Source organism: Aegilops tauschii, chromosome 1 (genome assembly GCF_002575655.3).
Source record: "Aegilops tauschii subsp. strangulata cultivar AL8/78 chromosome 1, Aet v6.0, whole genome shotgun sequence".
Taxonomy (NCBI): domain Eukaryota; kingdom Viridiplantae; phylum Streptophyta; class Magnoliopsida; order Poales; family Poaceae; genus Aegilops; species Aegilops tauschii.
The window spans coordinates 265,011,764-265,033,195 of record NC_053035.3 but is presented as its reverse complement, the minus strand read 5'-3'; the positions used below and the strand labels follow the sequence as shown (position 1 = coordinate 265,033,195).

Below are 21,432 nucleotides of genomic sequence, written 5' to 3'. Positions count from 1 at the left end.
ACCTTGAAGTTTGTGGTTCAATACTCGAAAAGCACCATTTGGTTAGTTAAATTGGCCTCTTTCAGATATGTGTTATTGCAGAAGCTGACGTACGTACAACTTCCTTCACATGCTGACATAACACACAATGACACAAATTATCCTATACAAAATCCTGTGCATGTAGCAAGAGCTAGCGCATGTAGATCTAAATAAGCCTTTCGTGGATGTAAGGTAACCATCAGTTCGCCGGATGTTATTTATTTATGAAGATGATATACAGAAATATATACATATCTTGAGATTAATTAAGTTGAGACAAATGGAGATCCATACGAAGAAAATCGCACGATGAACAGCGAACAAAGGACCAGAGCAGATCATGCGGGTAGCCAGGCCGCATACACTGAACATGACACAACAAAAAATTGATTGGAAACTGTTGCTCAGGATTTATGGGATTTCTCCAAGCAATGATTCCGTAAGTTAGAAATTCAGGAAATGCGAGAACATGATTATACTCAGTTATGAGAGAAACATTGTGACAAAACTGGAGCAGAGCTACAACACAGAAGATACCAAATTCTTAAATACATGGTAGACAAAAGGACAATGCTTCTCTCATAACATTGTACGGTACGTCCATACGTACAAAGTTTACTTTTGCCCAAACGATCGAAGTATCAATGTATCATGATTACTAGCAAATGATCATGGCAGCTTACAACAGCATAGTACAACACAACTCAATACTACATCACAATTTCTTCCGAGTTCCGGCTAGCTACTTCATTCTTTTGATGCAGATCCATCCCTAAACCCTGAAGGTAAAAGATAAATTGAACTGCTAATGATGCAATGATAGCACATTAAAGAAGCTCACAGGTCTTAAGCACATCAAGACACCGGCCTGATATATACTGCACCTGCAAAGAAAAAACACACCAACATACATATACATCCATATGAATTGAGCTCCAGAAACATACTAGTAGTATGAATCTTGCACTGAAAACATACATGCACCATATGCTCTCAAGAGTCAAGACCTACTAACATCACTGAAGGAAAATCTACGTACGGATCTGCATCTAGAGCAGTGGCTAGCTGCTTGGAAGAATCAAAACCAACAAAAACCTCACTCCAAAGGCAGATGGATTCCCGGAAGCAAAGAGAGCAATCAAGTTGGTGATCTCAGATCTGGATAAAGAGGAGAGAAAGGAGGGAGAGGAGAGAGAAAGCGAAGACGACCCTCCCAATCACGAGGCAATGATGAAACTTTCTAGCTGCTGCATGCCAGAGACATGGGAAAGAGCGGAGTCAAAGCCAAGCCATCATTACAGCAATCTTCAACCTTTCTCGGTTCTCCCAACAGACGGACAAAAATAGTGCAGTCAAGTGTGTAAGAACTTCCTCCGTTCCGACTAAACGTAAACAAACAAACAAAAAACGCAGGGGAAGTGTAAGAGCAACCTCGGTCCTCACCAAACATACGTAAGAAACAAATAAAGCACTGTGAAGTGCAAGAAGAAAAGGGGAAGAACAGGAAACAAACTCTCGCTCACCCCCCCCCCCCCCCCCCCCCCCACCCTACACAAGAAACTTCACACAACAATCTCCTCGACATAAACTTGAAATGGTTCAGAAGAATAAACTACCCAAGAAACATCACATAGAACAATCTTGGCTGGCTACTATATCTAGATCTCATGGTTGAAGCTATCTCTGAGGGGAATGAAGCCTGGTCCGAGATCGCAGGAAGCTGAGAGAAATGAAAGGTTTCCATCCTCAAACCAGAGCGAGACCTTGAACCAGACAACATTCCACCCAGAAGCAAAATAGCTTCATATCCTCTCATCCTCTACCTCTAGCCTCCTCACCCTCTCTCATGCAACTCTCTCGCTATGCAACTTGCAGGAGGCTGTGGGTGAGGAGGCCGGGTATGTATAGACACACGGCGACATGGTCCAGTGTGGGAGGCCGCTCATGATGTGTGAATGATTACCCACATCATCACGCAAATCATTTCTTTTTCGGAGTCACCAACATATTCAACAGAGTAAATACCCACCAACGTGCATTCATTGAGGAATGGTGCGCTGCACAGCGACTGAGGCGTGGGCCGTACAGCGTTCGGGGCGCTCTTCGTGCCCACCTGTCAGTGACACAGGGCGCGCAAACGCACGCATTCAAGCGACCACCGGCAAGGCCACATGGAGAAAAGAGAAGGCATTAAAGAACGGGGTGAATGGTGACAAGAACACGGCCACAGAGGGTCGGACCTACAGCCGCGCCCGCTGCGGCGAAGGCTCCGGGCTCCATCCGGCCGTCCGTCGCCATCTGGACCGCCGATAGCGTAGGAGAGGCCGTGAAACCCTAGAAATGGGGAGAGACGCGCGCGCGCGGCAGCCGGTGGGGGGGTGGTTGAGTTAAATGCGCTGCCCAAGATTTGGAAATTTCTCTGTGACTGCTTGCTTGCTTGCTTGCTCTCGTGTGTGTTGGCCTAGGGCGTGCCGTGCATCATTTCAAAATTTCATACTGTACTATGCTCCATTGCTAGGAGCACACAGCTATATGCATGGTGAAAATTAACAATACTCCACCGGCTATGTGTGTGGCTGAGTCACTGACAGGAGACATGCGATATAAAAGATGCGCAGTAGACTCTGACTGCATGGGTTGGTACGTACCTACACGTAGGAGTTAAGACCTTGTAACTTATGGAGCTGTACGTAAACCTCTGAACGGCGGGTGTCAAAACCAGAGTGCATTTTTACCCTGGATCAGTAGACATGCACACATTCTTTAGCAATAGAAAAATGATCATCATATCATATCCTAATGTTTTCTAGTCCTCTGATATGTTTGATTAATGCATGGTGTGTCTTGTGACAAATAATCTAACCTTCTATCAGCAGGTTGTCCTATTATGGCGGCGCTAGTTACTTTTCAAATCGTTAGCTGGATAGTCATCGATCTTGACGTGGATGTCCTGGCCGGCATTACAAAAATATGAGCCACGTACGTCGCCGCTGCTTTTCTTTTTTCCTTTGGGAGCAGGGAGACTGCTGATTTATATGTCGTTACACGACGAGCAATACATGCATTTGAGTTGGCTCCTTGTTTCATGTGATGGGGAGGACCCTGTTGGTTTTTTGTTAGTACGTGTGTGCGAGCAATTAATTTTATGTCGACCATGTATTGGGGTTTGTTATATGGATGGTGAGGCGTGACATGCACATACACTGACAGTACAACACGGCGTAGTCTGCCGATCCAACGGCTATTCAGGCATGGCCACTGTCCTAGCTACCAATTATATAGGGTTCATATGGGGTCGAGTGTATCAATATGGTCGGCCTTTTTGCTCTAATTCCAAAAGGTTAGGCCGGCGCGTCATGTCATAGTCACATGCTGCTTGCCACACAGTACGTTGTACAACATTTATATACTCTTGCTAACCAATCATTAACATGCGTTGCACTACTTCACGCTGCTCTGGGAGGTTTACCATTGGAACATCTAGTCATGTTTGCCAAAACAACCCGCAAAAAAAATGTTTGCCAAGACAAAATATCTTCTTTATATATCCACCTGTAAGATATTATTTCGTTGTATGTATCACTCATTCGATCACACCAAACAAAAAAAAGTCCTAACTTTTATTTGTTTCTTTTAGCAACGAAATGATGTAAGGATATTACTTTGGACATTAGAAGTTCTATTGCACCCGGCCTTTGCATCAACGAGGATGCACACAACTATTTATTACAAACAACAAAAATGATCACTATGGTAAAATGTGCTAAGAAAAGCTAGATGCTACATATAACATGAATGAAAACACCTATCATGGAGTTTATTAATTCTTGCATAAAAAGAAGTCTACGACAAAAGTCTTCGACTTGGCAAGTTTCCTTTAATGCCATCTCTAAAAATAGCACATGCGCTCGCCTGCAAAAAAATGTGCTTCATGTTCAGTCGCCATGCCACAAAACATTATTAGGCCATCGTCGCCAATGCCTCCAGGAAGCCCGCGACATCGAAGTGTGTCCACTACCTAGTCCAACAAGTCGGTCCTAGGGTTTTCACCTAGGTTCAAGGTAGGTAGAAAACTCAATATGCCTCCACGAGAACCATGATTCCTCATCATCATTGTTGACTCTGAGGACGATGGTCACGTGGCACCATTCAGCGGCGACAGAGGTGCTTGATTGCCATCATCCGTGAAAGGCAACCACCACGACAAGAGAAACATGAGAGCCCCAACCACCATTGTCCACTGAGAGACCTCTGGTTGTGGCATTCTCTAGTGTCCTTGTAGGGGGTTGGATGTGATGGAACCGATTAGAGTTTGGGGCCTTTGGCTAATCGACTAATTTATCTATTATATAGTAAAATAATTTTATAGATAATAGGGATATGCTTGAAATTCTATTAAAAATGTAAAACACCCACTCGTCGATCTAGTGGATCATCTCTCTATTAGGATATAAACAACCGCTAGATCTAGATAAGTTTACCTAGAGCACATTAGTTAGATCTACTTAAATAGTTCGCATCCGTTAGATATTCATGATTGTACCTAACAGATTGCATCCATTAGATCTTCATACCATGCCTAAACAAATTATAAACTGTCATATCTATATAGCCCAACTAAGAACAACAAACATGTTAGATCTTAATGACCGTAAGTAAGAATATCATAGTTGGTAGTTGCGCTTAGACAGATCTTGGAAGACAAATATTTATAAGTGTACATGTTCATGCTTACTTGGACTTTTGTAAACGAAAATTACATATTAAGGTTGATTTAGAAATGTTATTTGGTCCTCATAACACACATGACAGATACAATGGACAGATACTTGATTGAGGCCCTCTAAAAAAATGCAGCCTCTATGGAAAGTTTTACCCTACCATCTTATACTCTGTAGGCAATAAGGACTATTGGTGGCATACAAATTTCAGAGTGGCAAAACTCAAAAAAAGGGTTGATGAGTGACTAGGCACTACCATGAACGTTAATAAAGAAGTACATAAATGAGCGTTAATTGCTAGAATGCAAGGCTTGAAGGAGTGTCAGTGCAAGCAAGAACCTCAGTGCAAGCCAACAATGTTTTCAATGACGATATGAGCGGAAAGTATGGAATGCTCTACATGGCCATGCGCATAGTGATAGAGACAAGTTGAGTTGTAGAGCAATGCTAGCAAGCACACAACTAACCCCCAACAAATGATCTTACATGCTTATGGATTTTGAATTAGTTTGGTCGGTGTCCTCGCAACTCCACACTTGAATGCATAAAGACACTATTTAGAAAATTAATTCAATATCATTATATTTTCTGTGAAATTTGTTTCAGAATCATTTTTTGTTATTCTTAGAAACATATATAATCGTATACAAAATAGAGTTCAAGTTATGCTTATAGGTATGCGTCCATGTCTAGAATCTGGTGTATTTTGCAATGAAGCAGTAAATGGGAGAAAAATGTCTTCGTAATATTAAAATAATTAATTAATATTTTCCACACACAAGAGATTGGCCCTCGCATAATGTGGTGTATTTCGGAAAGATGCAACTCAATCAGGCCTATATTTATTGAAGAAAGATATAACCATTGGATGAGAATAACTAAACAAACGTGAGCAACAGACCCCGTGATAAAACAAAAGGTTATATGAAGTTATGATCTTCATCCTTAGCATATCGATGCTCTTCCAAATCTTTTATGAAGAAGCTGCAAAAAATGCACAAGCTGGATTAACCTCTAAGGACTTGAGGAGCCTGTAAGACAAGATGCCAAACTGACGATTCATATCGAACCATTGGAAAAAAATAGGAGAATGAAGGGAAGAAATAACAGAGTCTTGACCAAAACAAACTAAAGTCATTGTCGTTGTGATCACTACCAAGTTTATAAGGAGTGTCGGACGACTATCTATTGGATCACAAGTTGGTCCCATGGTAGTGTGACCAAAGCACTTCTAGCCACATGAAGCTAGTTGCAATGTCCACACTAGGATGGGGTCAGAGTAGGAAGACTATTATTTCGTACATAGGTATATTTGTCGTCTAGATGTTGCCACAAGAACATTCAGCCCTAATATGCGAGAAAACATACCCATAGACCACAAGATGGTCTTGGGTGTCATATCACCGGAGAGCCAACAAGGTGAGGGAAATTGGCATGAAAACTGACAATGGTATTGTGGTGCTGCCCATCTCCTAGCGGCTATGGCTTGACGACTTGCAATGGTTTGTTTATCTTTTTTTCGTTGACTAGATAATTGCCCATGTGTTACAATGGGGTACAAATACATTTGTTTCATTCGCAATCACCGTAGTTTACTTGCCATTTTATCATTAACGTGATTACGTACAAAAAGCTGGAGTTTATAACTATCAACTGAATCATCATTCCTTGAAAATGAGGCAATATTTATTCACTTACCAAAGAAAACATGATTTCTTTTGGTAAATCTATAAATTTTCAACGAAAACCAGTAGAAAAAATCAGAGGTGGGAGGGAAAATCAAAAGAAATAAGGGAAGGAGGAAAGAACGTACGTACTTGAGTGATTGATTATCATATGAGGAAGGTAGGACGAAGAGGTGGTGGAAAGAAAAGTGAAACACGGAACCTTATATTTTTTTAAGTAGTAGAGATAGAGAAAAAGTAGAGAATATATTTGTTTTGTATCATGCTTGGCATTGCCTAGCGTTATTTTTAATAATAAATCATATATGATTGCATGCATCATCGCCCGCGGGAGACAGATCATCCTCCTTTTGAACAATCAAATAATGTGTTTATCTTCTTTCTACTAGAATAAAAAATGGGATCAAGAAAACAAAAGAGGATCTGAAGCACTTGGGTGCTCCACCTCCCTATATGATTATTAAATTCAAAAAATAAACTAGGAAAATTAAAAAAAATCTAGAATCTTCAGATATCAAACCTGGGTGTCCAATCTACTCCCATGTGAAGTTATGTGAAAAAATAGCAGGAAACGCATTCTCAATAAAAAGACAAAAAAGTCCTATCTATAAAAAAAGAACTATTTGGATGGATCAGGTCGGACTATATTTTCTTCGTCGCGGATACTTTTTCTGATATTTTTTCACGAAATTCACACAGGACTAGATTGGGCACCTAGATTTAAAATCCACAAATTTCAAGTTTTTTTAAATTTTATTTGTATTTTTTATATTTAATATTCATATAGGAGGTGCAGCACCCAAGAGCTCTTGTGTATTTTCGTTAACAAAACCAACAATCTTTTTTCTTTAGAATCACCGAAAAGATAGCACAGGGCCACTACATGAGTGATTTGGGTGAGTACCCATTCGAGTATGTGTGGGCCTCGTAGCGGTCCATCATCATCCCGACCCTTTTGCTTCTCCTCTTCTAGCGTCCACATGAAGGGGGGGCCACTGTTAACGAGCGCTCCTTCGGGAGCCTCGCAAGGATTAGCGTCACTTGGCGCGCTCTCAGCCATTCGCCACGTGTCGCGTTTTGGGTGCTTCTTCCGGATTTTTTTCCCGCACGCGTTTTCGGCTATTTAAACGGTTTTTTCTGGTCTTTTTTGACGTTTTAGTTTCCCACCGGTCTTCCTTAGCTCTTCGACAAAAAAAAATTGAAAAAAAAATTGCACAAAAAACCCTTTTTTATTTTTTTTTCCCTTTTGCGAGAGTCACGGTTTTGCTTCCGCGAGAGGCACGGTTTTGCTTTCGCGGGAGTCACGACCGTGCCTCTTGGAAGCGAAAAAATGCGTTTTCTATTTTTTCCCTTCCGCGAGAGTCACGGTTTTGCTTCCGCGAGAGGCACGGTTGTGCTCTCGCGAGAGTCACGGCCGTGCCTCTCGGAAACGAAAAAAACGGGTTTTCTATTTTTTTCCTTTCGCGAGAGTCACGGTTTTGCTTCCGCGAGATACACGGGTGTGCTTTCGCGAGAGTCACGGCCGTGCCTCTCGCAAACGAAAAAAAAACGTGTTTTCTGTTTTTATTTTTCCTTTCGCAAGAGTCACGGTTTTGCTTCCGTGAGAGGCACAATTGTGCTTTCGCGAGAGTCACGGGCCGTGCCTCTCGGAAACGAAAAAAAAACGCGTTTTCTGTTTTTTTTCCTTTCGCGAGAGTCACCGTTTTTGTCGGGGATATACCCCGCGGTATGACCCGGCCGGACTTGGCATTTCACTGATGACCCGGCGGAGGACTAGCGACTCATGGGTCTGGCGGCTCATGAACCAGACGACTCATGGATGGCCCCGACAACGGGTCAGATAGATGACTAGGCCCAAGGCCCAGAAGGCCGGTTCATGTTATGATGGGCCGGTTTAAGAGGAAAGGCGTGAGGAATATTTGTCTTACAAGGAGTTAAGACCTGGACTTGTATCCGGTTTGTATTAAAGATAGACTAGTCCTAATCCTAATAGGACTCCACATGTAACCCGCCCCTTCAACATATATAAGGAGGGGCAGGGCTCCCCAAGGAGGGACAAGCAACAAGAAACAATCTTTAGGGCTACACACAAAGAGCCGGCCAACCCGGCGACTCACTCATGATCATAATGAGACCTAGCCTCAAACAGCATGTAGGGTTATTACCGGATGATGTTTCCCGGGGCCCGAAGCTGTCTAAATCCCTGTCTTATGTTGCGTCTCTCGATTACGCCCAACCCCTCTCAAGCTACCACATAGATGCGTTGGCCTCGCGACTAAGTCCTCACACCAAGGACATCTGCCGTGAAAATTCCACGACAATTGGCGCCCACCGTGGGGCCTGCGCACGGTGGTGATGAGTTCTTGAAGGGATCTCTCCTAGGGTTCGAGAAGTTCGCGATCATCCGGATCATGAAGAGCCGGAACTGAAAGCTCCACATCAAGCAAACAGATTCCATGTGGTCTCTGTGAAATTTTCTGCCGCTGGCATAGAAGGATCCACGTTGTTGACGAATAGTCGGGACGTCATATACGAGATTGGATCAAGATGAGAGTTAGGATTGCATCTGTGTGCACTGTCATGCGCGACGAGGCGATCCATCTAAACTAATTAATTTCCGCTGCAACACCATCAGATCATTAAGTCGCCGAGACGGTTTCTACTATACATCTATTTTGCTGATCGGACATGCAACAGGTCCCGAGGCATCGATTCGTGGATGTTTGTGATATTCCCATCGTGTGAAAACCAAAAGCACGTTCATCTACTAGTACTACTCATGTGGAGGCAATACCTACTAGAGTACTATATTTCATATTTATAAATCCTTCAATGGCTGTTGAGCACTACATCTACTGATCCATCAAGCCATCACATCAAATCAACATGGTGCTAGATACTGGTACTAATACTGGATCGTCAAATCAAAGGTGCGAGGGCTCTCCGTGTCCGACCGTCTGACTGCGTCGTATGAGGTTCGGAGCTAAGATCCCGTTTAGATGACTACCTGGCGTTTCAGGTCTCAATCAGCGGCTGTTTAAACTATGCCGTATGTGGTCGGCAGCCTGCCGAATCTCCACAGCAAGCACGAGATTGGTATTTGCCATAAACCAACGCTTGAGGAAAACAGAGAACAAATTTTGACAGGTGCCAGGGCGACCTGCATCTACCATACGCAGCCGCTCCGAAACACCATCTCTGCCTCCACCTCGGCACTCGCGGCCCCGTCAAGGACTATCTCCGAGCTCCGCTGCCGGATCGCTCCGTGCTCTATACGCCTCGCTTCCGCGGTCTCCGTCAAGCCGTCGAGCCGGCCGCCCGTGGCCTCGATCCAACCCGCCGCGCCTCACTCCTCCGGCTGAGAGGCTGACCCGCCGTTGCGCCTCGCTTCCACCGGTCGCTGCTCCAAATTGCTCGAGAGCCGCCGCCGGAGCTCTAACTTACCCACCGCAGCCTTGCAACAAACCTCCAGGCCGCCTCAGTTGCGAACCACCGCGGCTGCAAGCTGTCCCGACCAAGTCGCCAAGCCAGGGCCGAGATCTCCGCACACCGTCTGTCTCCCGCGGCACCCAGTTGGTTCACAAGCAAGCAGATGTATACTTGTTCAAAAAAAGTACTACAGGAACCAACGATGCGTTCACGAGTCAGTTAGCGCTGACCTAACGGGTTTGCGGAGGTAAAAGACCGATGCTACTCGTCGCCACACATCAAAGTCTACATGCAGGCAATCATTACTTTGGAAGGGGGAAAAGGACAAAGGAAAAACACGTAGACGACGTGCATCTGTACGGACTATCTTTTGTGTCTAACTACGCTCAGTATCATTATCCACGTTCATCCGACGAAAAATACCAGGTGCTATTTATCCTATTTATTTGTAAAGGTGCATATTAATTCATCCGAGCAAAACTACTTTGCCCTGCTGTGTTTTATATATGCAGGAGAATTATTTATTACAAAGTGGCATTATACCACGGAGATGGAGGCGTGCCGACATCAATCGGCACAGGTGGTCGTCCTTACTCAACGGACTCCCGCACCGGCTTACAATGCTGTGGCCGACTCATCCGTCCGCGCCGCCTTACAACGCCACGGACGACTCCTTCATCTGCCCTCGTGGCGGTTCACGCATCCGCACCGGCTTACAATGTTGCGATTGACTCGCCCAACCACACTGACTTACAACGCCGCGGCCGGCTCATCTGTCTGCTCCCGCGGCCGACTCGGCCGTGATTGGTTTCAGCTTCACCGTGATGATCATCAACTCCGCGGTGGATAATTTCTGGCCTGACATATCAGGTGAAATCAATCCAATAAATTTTTATATATTATATATTGTTTTCTTTAAAAAGAGCAATTACTCTGGCTTGCGAGGTTTTTGATACAGGACAATTGTTCACTACATCAACACAACGTGGTTGACTCGCCCATCCGCGCGGCTTACCGCGCCGGCGATCGATTCGCCCGTCCGGACCGGCTTACAACGCCACGGCCGGCTCATCTGTCTGTGCCGCCTCTGATGCAACGGTCGTCTTTACCATCCGTCTCTCGCGGGTTGGTCTATATAACCACACTGGGTCGCACCTGTATGCATGAGCTGTTTATTGAATATGAGCGAGTCACTGCTTGGGAAGCCCGGTTTTCTTCCAACAAAACTGGAGGCAAATTATCATGCATTATCAACCGCCGTCTGCACTGAATGGTTCAAATGGGCAGGCGCACAAGTCGCCGCCACTACAGTTTCGTTAACTTCAAACAACCAGTTGGAAGGGACCATTGGCCGAGTTGCTGACACGGCTCATACAGAATCAATTATAACTCGCCGCAGTCACCTCAACCTTCTGTTGATTCACATCGGCTATCAACATCAATAATATACATCTTATGCTATGGTCAATATGGAGAATCTCAAAGCCAACTCCTCGAGTCGTCTTGAGACTCGGGGGCTACAATGATATGACTCAGCAGCATTGGTCGCTTTCAATGCATTCAAGAACTCCGGGTCATTGGAGGGAAGGATAACCCGGTTCCGGAGGCCACCACCATATTGATGGAAATTTAAAGGCCGTCAAAAAATTTCCGGTTCAAATTAAAGATTACGGTTTAAAATCCGGTTCAAGAGACATCTTTCTCCCGCAAAGCTTTGAAGCTCTCAAATCCGGTTCAACATCCGGTTCCAGGGAAATTTATTTGCCACAAAGTTTTGAAGCTCTCAAATCCGGTTCAAGGTAAATTTGTTTATCACAAAGCTTTGAAACTCTCAATATCCGGTTTTTCCGGTTCAAAAAGAATTTATCTCTCGCAAAGTTCGAGTTCTCAGGAAAAATTAAAGGGACCAAAAAGAGTCTGTTACAAAGCACAACCCAAACATAGGTACCCTGCTTTAATGACTATTGGGAGCTGATCGTATTCGAATTTAGCTTAACCCTTTAGGTGTGACCCTGATCGTATTCGAATCAGAGTCGTTAAATATTCTCACGATCACTAGGGGCTTCCTGTTCAAACATAGGTCGTATTCGAACCAAAGAGAACATAGCTGTCGGTACCCTCTTGATCGGCACACTGCCGAGCTCACTAGGGGGCTTCTTGATCGTATTCGAATCATAGCTCAACTCCTTTTGGGAACAGACGTGGATCGTATTCGAATCAGCGTCGTTAAACAACTCTCAAGGTCATTTGGGGGCTTCCTGTTCAAACATAGGTCGTATTCGAACCAAAGAGAACATAGCTGTCGGTACCCTCTTGATCGGCAACGCCAAAACCACTGGGGGCTATATGATCGTATTCGAATCTTAGCTTAACCCCTTTGGGACGGTTTTCTGATCGTATTCGAATCAGAAGCCTCAAAATATTTGAAGTCTCTTTTTTTTGCAAACAATTTTTTGGATTTTACTTGAAGTTTTTTTTTATCATAGCTAAGTATAAGTGTGGTTTTGTTTAAACCCGGCTTGGCTTTGGACGATAAGTTGCCAGCATGTGACAATCATCATATATTTGGAAGTATTGGCTTCTAAAGATTGGGTTATCACCCTTACTGCATAGGTCATGTAAACCGGCAGTACAAATTCAATATCACAGTGGTTATATGTGAGATATTATGACCCGCCCTGCGATAAACCGCCAAGGGTTCTTGTGATCTATTTGTGTGCAGGATAAGACTACATTTGGGTGGTTACCCGCCCTAGTTTTTGACGTTAAGTCGCCAGGGCATATGTTGTTTAAACTCTGCAGGATTTACAGAGCTGTGACTTACATAAATGATTAAATTCAAGCCCATCATCATAGATGGACATTGGTGTCCCAAAAGGGTTATCAATTCTTGATTTTCTCAAAGGCTATAAGCCGCCGGGTTGTACAAATTCCGGCTTACAATGGAGGCGTATTAAATCGCCATCGGCCAAGAGCCGCCGGGTATTTAAACTCCGGATTGACTTATCAACAAATGAGGTATTCAAAGTCGCTTTGGCACAATAGCTATTATTTTATCAATGGATATGATTTATTCTACAACGGAAAGAATAGTCCCGACTCGCTGCAGGCTTACGACCCGGCACTTGGGGGCTACATTATTTAAATTAAGATCACATCAAATATGCAAGTCCCATGTCACTGCCAGCAGGCACCATGGTACTTGGAGGCTAATGCAAAGTCATTTTTTGCTCATCTTATTGAAGACCCGACTCATCACATTATAATGAGCCGGCCCTTGGGGGCTACCAATTGCTCCTGTCAACAATTCAAGGTACACAAGCATTAATCCATTATATTGAACGATCCACTATTCAGTTGGTAGAGTACAAAGCTCTCAACCTCGTGGACGTGGGTTCAAGCCCCATGGTGGAGATTATATTATATACTGTTATTATCAATGAATCATATACAAGGTCCCAGTTCGGTAATATCTTACTGACCCGGCTCTTGGGGGCTACACGTGGCTGGTCAAGTTTACATGATCATATTTACAAAGTCCCTGCTCATTATTGCATAATGACCCGGCCCTTGGGGGCTACGCTGGTTGAAGTTTATATGAGCATAAGGCAATTACAAGTCCCAGGTTGCTGCAAGCATGACAACCCGGCACTTGGGGGCTACATAATATGGAGTATTCAGTTTTTATTAGTGACTGAGATGAACAATATGGATTTCTTCAAAGTGGCAGCATTTATATTGAAGCAAGTCTTAAGCCATCACTTTTTTCTACTCAAGACTTGGGGGCTACAGGTATTATATTATTATCAAAGAAATATTTTCAAATTCTCTGTTTGGAGCAAACCAGATTGACCCGGCGTCACCAATCATTATGACCCTGTGTCTACAACCCGGCGTCATCAATAATCATGAACCGGCGTTGGCAACAATCATGACCCGGAATTGTCAGCTTTTATAACCCGACAATGGTGGTAATCATAAACCGGCAAGTTTTACATCTTCAAGCCGGCTGGATATCAGTTGAATATTTCAGAGACTCATATTTTTGTCAAGTCAGAGCATTGAAGGCCAATTCAAATGGATTCTTTATTTACAAGAGCCAATATCAGCAAATGGGTTATGAAGCTGGCCTATTGACCCGGATATTCCAGGAGAAAATGTCAAGGACTCAAGGATGATCAGGTGCCGGTTTACAAGAATATTTAACCCGGAGCACAACCTGTCAAATTTGTTCTTGTGTTTATGTTGCAGGATCAGTTTAACATGGATAAATCCAAATTAAACTGGGGGCTAATGTCGGGGATATACCCCGCGGTATGACCCGGCCGGACTTGGCATTTCACTGATGACCCGGCGGAGGACTAGCGACTCATGGGTCTGGCGGCTCATGAACCAGACGGCTCATGGATGGCCCCGACAATGGGTCAGATAGATGACTAGGCCCAAGGCCCAGAAGGCCGGTTCATGTTATGATGGGCCGGTTTAAGAGGAAAGGCGTGAGGAATATTTGTCTTACAAGGAGTTAAGACCTGGACTTGTATCCGGTTTGTATTAAAGATAGACTAGTCCTAATCCTAATAGGACTCCACATGTAACCCGCCCCTTCAACATATATAAGGAGGGGCAGGGCTCCCCAAGGAGGGACAAGCAACAAGAAACAATCTTTAGGGCTAGACACAAAGAGCCGGCGAACCCGGCGACTCACTCATGATCATAATGAGACCTAGCCTCAAACAGCATGTAGGGTTATTACCGGATGATGTTTCCCGGGGCCCAAAACTGTTTAAATCCCTGTCTTATGTTGCGTCTCTCGATTCCGCCCAACCCCTCTCAAGCTACCACATAGATGCGTTGGCCTCGCGACTAAGTCCTCACACCAAGGACATCTGCCGTGACAATTCCACGACAATTTTGCTTCCGCGAGAGGCACGGGTGTGCTTTCGCGAGAGTCACGGTCGTGCCTCTTCGGAAACGGAAAAAATGCGTTTTCTCTTCTTTTTTTCCTTCCGCGAGAGTCACGGTTTTGCTTCCGCGAGAGGCACGGTTGTGATTTCGTGAGAGGCACGGGCGTGCCTTTTTCAGAAAGGGAAAAACCCGTGCTCCTGGTTCGGTTTTTTCGTCCGGTTTTTTTATGGTTCTTTCGTGAAAGAAAAGTCCGTCAAAATCTATCAACATGGGACTAGTTTTGAAGATCTCGACGCGAGGAATCCAACGGTGAAAGCGGTTTCAGATTTGGACGCAGGGTTTGAGAGATAAAACGTTTTGAATAAACGAATCTACGGAAAAAAGAAAACTCCCAGGTTGCGACAAGTGGTGTGCTGCATGTACGCCACTTGTCGCAACCTGAGAAGTTGGAGTGATCTTTGCAATGAGTACTCCTCAACTAGTGATTTCGAGTGTTGAACATATGTTTTGTGCATGTATATTATATACCTCAGCCCGCCTCCTAGTCATTGTATAGTTGAGGTTGTGGCCCACTTTGTACTCCATACATACGTGCGCTATGCATCGATAAATACATCAAGTCGCATTGCCAAAACTCTGGTTTCCAACATGGTATCATACCTCCGATCCTAAACCCTAACCCTCTGCCGCCGCCGCACCATGCCGCCGCTGTCACACCACGCTGCCACTGCTCCCGCGTCTTCACACCGCCGCGCCGCCGCCGCCCCCTCCACACGCTTCCGTCTTCCCTCCCTAAACCCTAGCAGCGCCGCCCCTCGTCGTGTCGCCTCTGCCACGCGGCGCCGCCTCTCCCTCGCCGCGCCGCCCTCCCCGCGCGCCGCACCACCTCCCCTCCCGGACCCATGGCTTCTCCCGGTTCCTCCGGCACCACCCGCACCAACCCGTTCGCCGGCCCTGACCCCGTCATCATCCGCGATCTCACCATCCTCGGTCGGGTTCCCGTCATCCTCGATCATCTCACCTCCACCTACTATGCCTGGAAAACGTACTTCTCCCTTGTGTTCCGTGAGTACAATCTCCGGGATCACATTGATGGCTCCGTGGATTCCCGGTTCATGGAGGACGATGAGGAGTGGATGACCATCGACGCCACTCTCATCCGTTGGTTCTACACCACCATCTCGAAGGACCTCTTCCAGACGGTGGTCTCTGCCGAGAATGACGCTCACGCCGTCTGGACCAAGCTCAACGGCCTCTTCACCGACAACGCGCTCCAGCGCAAGGTTTTCTTCCACAGCGAGTTCTTTGGGTGCCAGCAGCACGACTCATCTGTTGACGATTATTGGATGCGCCTCAAGAAGCTTGTTGACGAGCTCTGTGACCTCGGTGAGAAGGTCTCCGACGAGCTTCTTCTCAGCAACCTCATCGCCGGCTGAACGACGACTTTGGGAACGCCGCCTCCAACATCCCCCTCATCACCAACCCGACGTTCCCCAAGATCGTGGTGTACCTGAAGCTGGACGAGAGGAGGATGCGGATGTCGCGTACACGGGCCACTCACACGGCCCTCACCGCTGATACCTGCGGCGGCGCGCCGCCCACCGTCCCGGCCCCTCAGCCGTGGCTTGGACCGGGGCCCTTCCAGGCGCCGCCGCCACCCGGGTTCCCCTACCCGCAGCAGTAGCCGGCTCCACAGCCGCCCCCCGCCGAGCGCCGCGGTGGCCGCCGTGGCCGCGGCGGCCGCAAGCAACAGCAGCAGCAGCCGGCCGCCCAAGGTGGCGCGCTGCGCCACCTGCAGCAGCAGCTCCCGCCGGCGCCCTGGCAGGCCAGCCAGAACCCCTGGACGGGGGTCGTTCACGCGTACTCCATGCCCGTACCGTGCGCCCCCGTCCCCGGCTTCTTCGGCGCCCGCCCGGCCTCTCATTAGGCGCTTCACGCGACTCCTTACCCATACGCGCCCGCGCTGCCCTATGGCCCCTCCTCGGCCTATGGGCTGCCTTCGGCTGGTGGGTACCCACCGCTCCTCGCGGTGCCGCCTCCACAGCCGCAGCCGTCGGCACCGGCACTTCCACCGGCGCCTTGGGACCCCGCGCTTCTAGGGGCCCTCCACACCGCCCCCACGCCGCAGCAGTACACTGGCGGTGGCGACTAGTACATGGACACCGGAGCCACGGCTCACATGGCCGCCAACCCCAGTAACCTTCTTGCCGCTCACTCCGTTCACACTGCTGCTCGCATTACCGTGGGCAACGGTTCATCCATGCCCATTACTCATGTCGGTCATGTTGCTTTTCCATCTAACTTCATGCCATTATATCTTTCTAACGTACTTGTCTCTCCTGACATGATTTAAAACCTTGTTTCTGTTCGTTCTCTTACACGTGAAAATCCCGTCACCGTTGAATTTGACATGTTTGGCTTTTCTGTTAAGGATGCCCATACCCGGATGGTGCTCCACCAATGTGACAGCCCTGACGAGCTCTACCCGGTCCACTCATCCACCTCCTCCGTCGCTGCACCCATGGTGCTTTCCGCTGGAGTGGACCGTTGGCACGCTCGTCTCGGCCATCCCAACACCGCCACCCTTCGTCATATTCTTCGGAGTTTTTCCTTCACGTGTAATAAGATCGACGATCACACGTGTCATGCTTGTCGCCTCGGCAAACATGTTCGTCTTCCTTTTAGTACTTCATCGCATATTGCATCATACCCGTTTGAGTTAATTCATAGTAATGTTTGGACCTCTCCTATTGCAAGTACCACGGGCTATCTTTAATCTTGTTATACTTGATGATTTTTCGCACTATGTGTGGACCTTCCCGTTGCGGCGAAATTCGGATGCTATTGCCACTCTCACCGCTTTCTACTCTTATGTCTCCACGCAGTTTGGGTGTCCCATCCATGCGTTGCAAACAGACAACGGGAAGGAGTTTGATAATCTTGCGATCCGCAACCTTCTCGCCACACACGGCACGATTTTTCGTCTCACCTGCCCGTACACTTCGCAACAGAATGGCCGCGCTGAGCGTGTGCTTCGCACTCTTAATGACTGCGTCCGCATGCTTCTCTTTCACGCCAACGTGCCACCACGTTTTTTGCCCGACGCGCTTGCCACCGCATCACTACTCATCAACATCCGTCCCTGTCGCACTCGCGGGAATTTTGCACCTCATCACCTTTTGTTCGGCACGCCACCCTCCTACCTGAGCTCCGCATTTTCGGTTGCTTGTGCTACCCTAGCATCGCTTCCACTACTCCGCATAAGCTCGCACCTAGGTCCTTGGCCTGCATCTTTCTCGGCTATCCCCCAAACACCAAAGGCTACCGCTGCTATGATCCTATCTCACATCGGGTGATCACTTCCCGACACGTTTACTTTGATGAGATGGTTTTTTCATTTCAGCAAGTACCTTCGGATGTTGTGGCATTGCCCGCTCCTGGTGGCGACCGCCCGCGTGCTTCTCTTGGGCCGCCTCCCGGCTAAAAGGGTGCCCCCAGCGCCACGGGTCGAGTTTCTCCCCGTTTGGCTGCCTCAGGGGCCGCACCCCCCCCCCCCCGGCGCCCGTCACGCCCTCGGCGCCCCCAGCGTCCCTCTCTGCGTCCCCCGCGGCCTCACCTGCGGCCTCGCCCATGGCCTCGGAGGCGGCGGGCTCTTCTTCATCATCACCCGCCGCCCCAGACCCGTTGCCCCGCCCGATGACTCGCTCTCGGGCTGGCACTCTCCGCCCGAGCACGCAGTATACCAGCTATGAGTACCTTCTCGTTGCTTCCGTCTAGTCGTCTCCTCTCTAATCGTCAGCTTGAGCCGCCCTCCGGGATCCTCATTGGCTCGCTGCGATGCAGGAAGAGTTCGACGCTCTCCGGCGGAACCGCACCTGGCAGCTCGTCCCCCGGCCGCCTCATGCCAACATCATCATGGGCAAGTGGGTCTTTCGGCACAAGACTTGTCCGGATGGCACTCTCGAGCGCTACAAATCTCGTTGGGTGGTTCAGGGCTTTCGGCAACGTGCGGGGGTGGAATTCACCGACACTTTTGCCCCGATTGTTAAACCGGGCACGATCCGCACCGTGCTTCAGTTAGCCGTCTCCCGAGCTTGGCATGTGCATCAGTTGGACGTTTCCAACGCCTTCTTGCACGGCCACCTCGCTGATCAAGTGTTCTGTGAGCAGCCCACCGGCTTCGTCGACGCCAGACATCCAGACCATGTGTGAAAGATCGTGGATGTCGCCTAGAGGGGGGGTGAATAGGCGCTTTAAAATAATTACGGTTGAGGCTTGAACAAATGCGGAATAAACCTAGCGGTTAATTTATCAAGCACAAAACCTACAACAACTAGGCTCACCTATGTGCACCAACAACTTATGCTAAGCAAGAAAAACTACTTAGGTGATAGCAAGATATATATGACAAGAAACAATATGGCTATCACAAAGTAAAGTGCATAAGTAAAGGGCTCGGGTAAGAGATAACCGAGGCACGCGGAGACGACGATGTATCCCGAAGTTCACACCCTTGCGGATGCTAATCTCTGTTTGGAGCGGTGTGGAGGCACAATGCTCCCCAAGAAGCCACTAGGGCCACCGTAATCTCCTCACGCCCTCGCACAATGCAAGATGCCGTGATTCCACTAAGGGACCCTTGAGGGCGGTCACTGAACCCGTACAAATGGCAACCCTTGTGGGCAGTCACCGAACCCGTACACTTTGGCAACCCTTGGGGGCGGTCACCGGAACCCGTCAAATTGCTCGGCGAGATCTCCACAACCTAATTGGAGACCCCGACGCTTGCCCGGAGCTTTACACCACAATGATTGAGCTCCGAACACCACCAACCGTCTAGGGTGCCCAAGCACCCAAGAGGAACAAGCTCAAGGGTACCAAGCACCCAAGAGTAATAAGCTTCTCAACTTGTAACTTCCACGTATCACCGTGGAGAACTCAAACCGATGCACCAAATGCAATGGCAAGGGCACACGGAGTGCCCAAGTCCTTCTCTCTCAAATCCCACCAAAGCAACTAATGCTAGGGAGGGAAAAGAGAGGAAGAACAAGAAGGAGAACACCAAGAACTTCAAGATCTAGATCCAAGGGGTTCCCCTCACCTAGAGGAGAAAGTGATTGGTGGAAATGTGGATCTAGATCTCCTCTCTCTTTTCCCCCAAAAACTAGCAAGAATCCATGGAGGGATTGAGAGATAGCAAGCTCGAAGAAGGTCAACAATGGGGGGAGAACACGAGCTCAAAGGATAAGGTTCATTGGGGAAGAAGACCCCCTTTTATAGGAGGGGGAAAATCCAACCGTTAAGTGCTCAGCCCGCACACGAGCGGTACTACCGCTCCACGAGCGGTACTACCGCTCGGGCGGAAGAAGCAATGAAAAGGAGCAACAAAACAAGAACCTTGGGGCGGTAGTACCGCCGATAAGCGGTACTACCACTCACCCCAGCGGTACTACCGCTGGAGGAGCAGAACACGGGACAAAAGGAGGCAGGACAGAGCAAAGTACGGTGGCAGTAGTGCAGTAGCGGTACTACCGCTCGACCGGAGCGGTACTACCGCTTATAGGCGGAACTACCGTGCCTTAGTGCCGCGCGACTACCGCTGAACCCGACACGAAAAGAGCAGACCCAAAATCGAGGCGGTAGTAGAGCGGTACTGGAGCGGTACTACCGCTTGACGCTACAAGCGGTACTACCATTGCCACCGCGGTACTACCGCAGGGAGAAAAACAGAACTGCCAAAACTTCTTCATATGAGCTCCGAATTGAGCAAACTCAAGCTTGTTGGATACAAGACGACGAGTAGCATCAAAACAGCGACAGGGGAGGTATGCCAACAAATAGAGGAGTGAAACCTCCAACCGAGAAGAACTGGCATAACCTCCAACATCGAAAACATCATAGAAGATGCGAGTGAACTCCGTTTTCGATGAACTCGAGCTTGTCATCAAGATGACCATAAGCTCCAAAACTCACAAAGAGAAGAACCAAACAAGAACCAATAAAGATGATGCAAGGATGCAATGGTTTGAGCTCTCTATGAACGATACGATCAAGCTACTCATCGAGAGCCCCCCTTGATAGTACGGCAATCGATCCTATAACCCGGTCTCCCAACTACCATCATGAGACCGGTAAAATAGAAAACCTATCAAGAGCAAACCTTTGCCTTGCACATGGTCCACTTGAGCTAGATGATGACGATCTTGACTCCCTCAACATAGACCACCTTTCTTGATTGCGTTGGCTCGATGAAGACTAGTTGATTGCTCCCCCCATACTCCACTATGGGTGAGCCACCCTTGCGCACATCTTCACAAGTCCATTGTCACCACAATGGCTTCAAGCATTTGATCTCTTCGTGATGCTTTACTTGAACTTGCCCGCTTCACTTGAACTCGCACACCACAACCTAACCCCACAAAGAACTCTCACGAAGACCATGGGTTAGTATACAAAGCGTAATTGACAGTGCTTACCATACCATGGGATCGCTTGATCCCTCTCGGTACATCTTGTGCGCTTTGTGTGTTGATCAACTTGATTCACTCTTGACTTAGTCTTGATCAACCTTGACTCTTTCCAACTCTCTTCATTTGGATGATGTCTTGAAGGTAAACATGAATGATCACACAATCTTCTTCTTCAAGACATGCTTGCAATAAGCTCAACTC

The 21,432-nt window shown here is 47.6% G+C and overlaps 2 protein-coding genes across 2 annotated transcripts; both read left to right on the top strand.

The window, feature by feature from the left end:
* The first annotated feature begins 15,663 nt into the window (after positions 1 to 15,663).
* LOC141028685 (uncharacterized) lies at positions 15,664 to 16,197 on the top strand. Its single transcript, XM_073506112.1, has one exon. It carries the CDS (start codon positions 15,664 to 15,666, stop codon positions 16,195 to 16,197), a length of 534 nt encoding a protein of 177 aa, XP_073362213.1.
* A 2,401-nt stretch (positions 16,198 to 18,598) lies between these two features.
* On the top strand, positions 18,599 to 18,973 carry LOC141028669 (uncharacterized mitochondrial protein AtMg00820-like). The gene has a single exon (XM_073506111.1). It carries the CDS (start codon positions 18,599 to 18,601, stop codon positions 18,971 to 18,973), a length of 375 nt encoding a protein of 124 aa, XP_073362212.1.
* The last annotated feature ends 2,459 nt before the right edge of the window (positions 18,974 to 21,432 follow it).

Excerpts from the sequence above, each read along its gene's own strand:
- LOC141028685 (XM_073506112.1), top strand. The coding sequence starts at position 15,664 with ATGGCTTCTCCCGGTTCCTCCGGCACCACCCGCACCAACCCGTTCGCC.
- LOC141028669 (XM_073506111.1), top strand. The coding sequence starts at position 18,599 with ATGCAGGAAGAGTTCGACGCTCTCCGGCGGAACCGCACCTGGCAGCTC.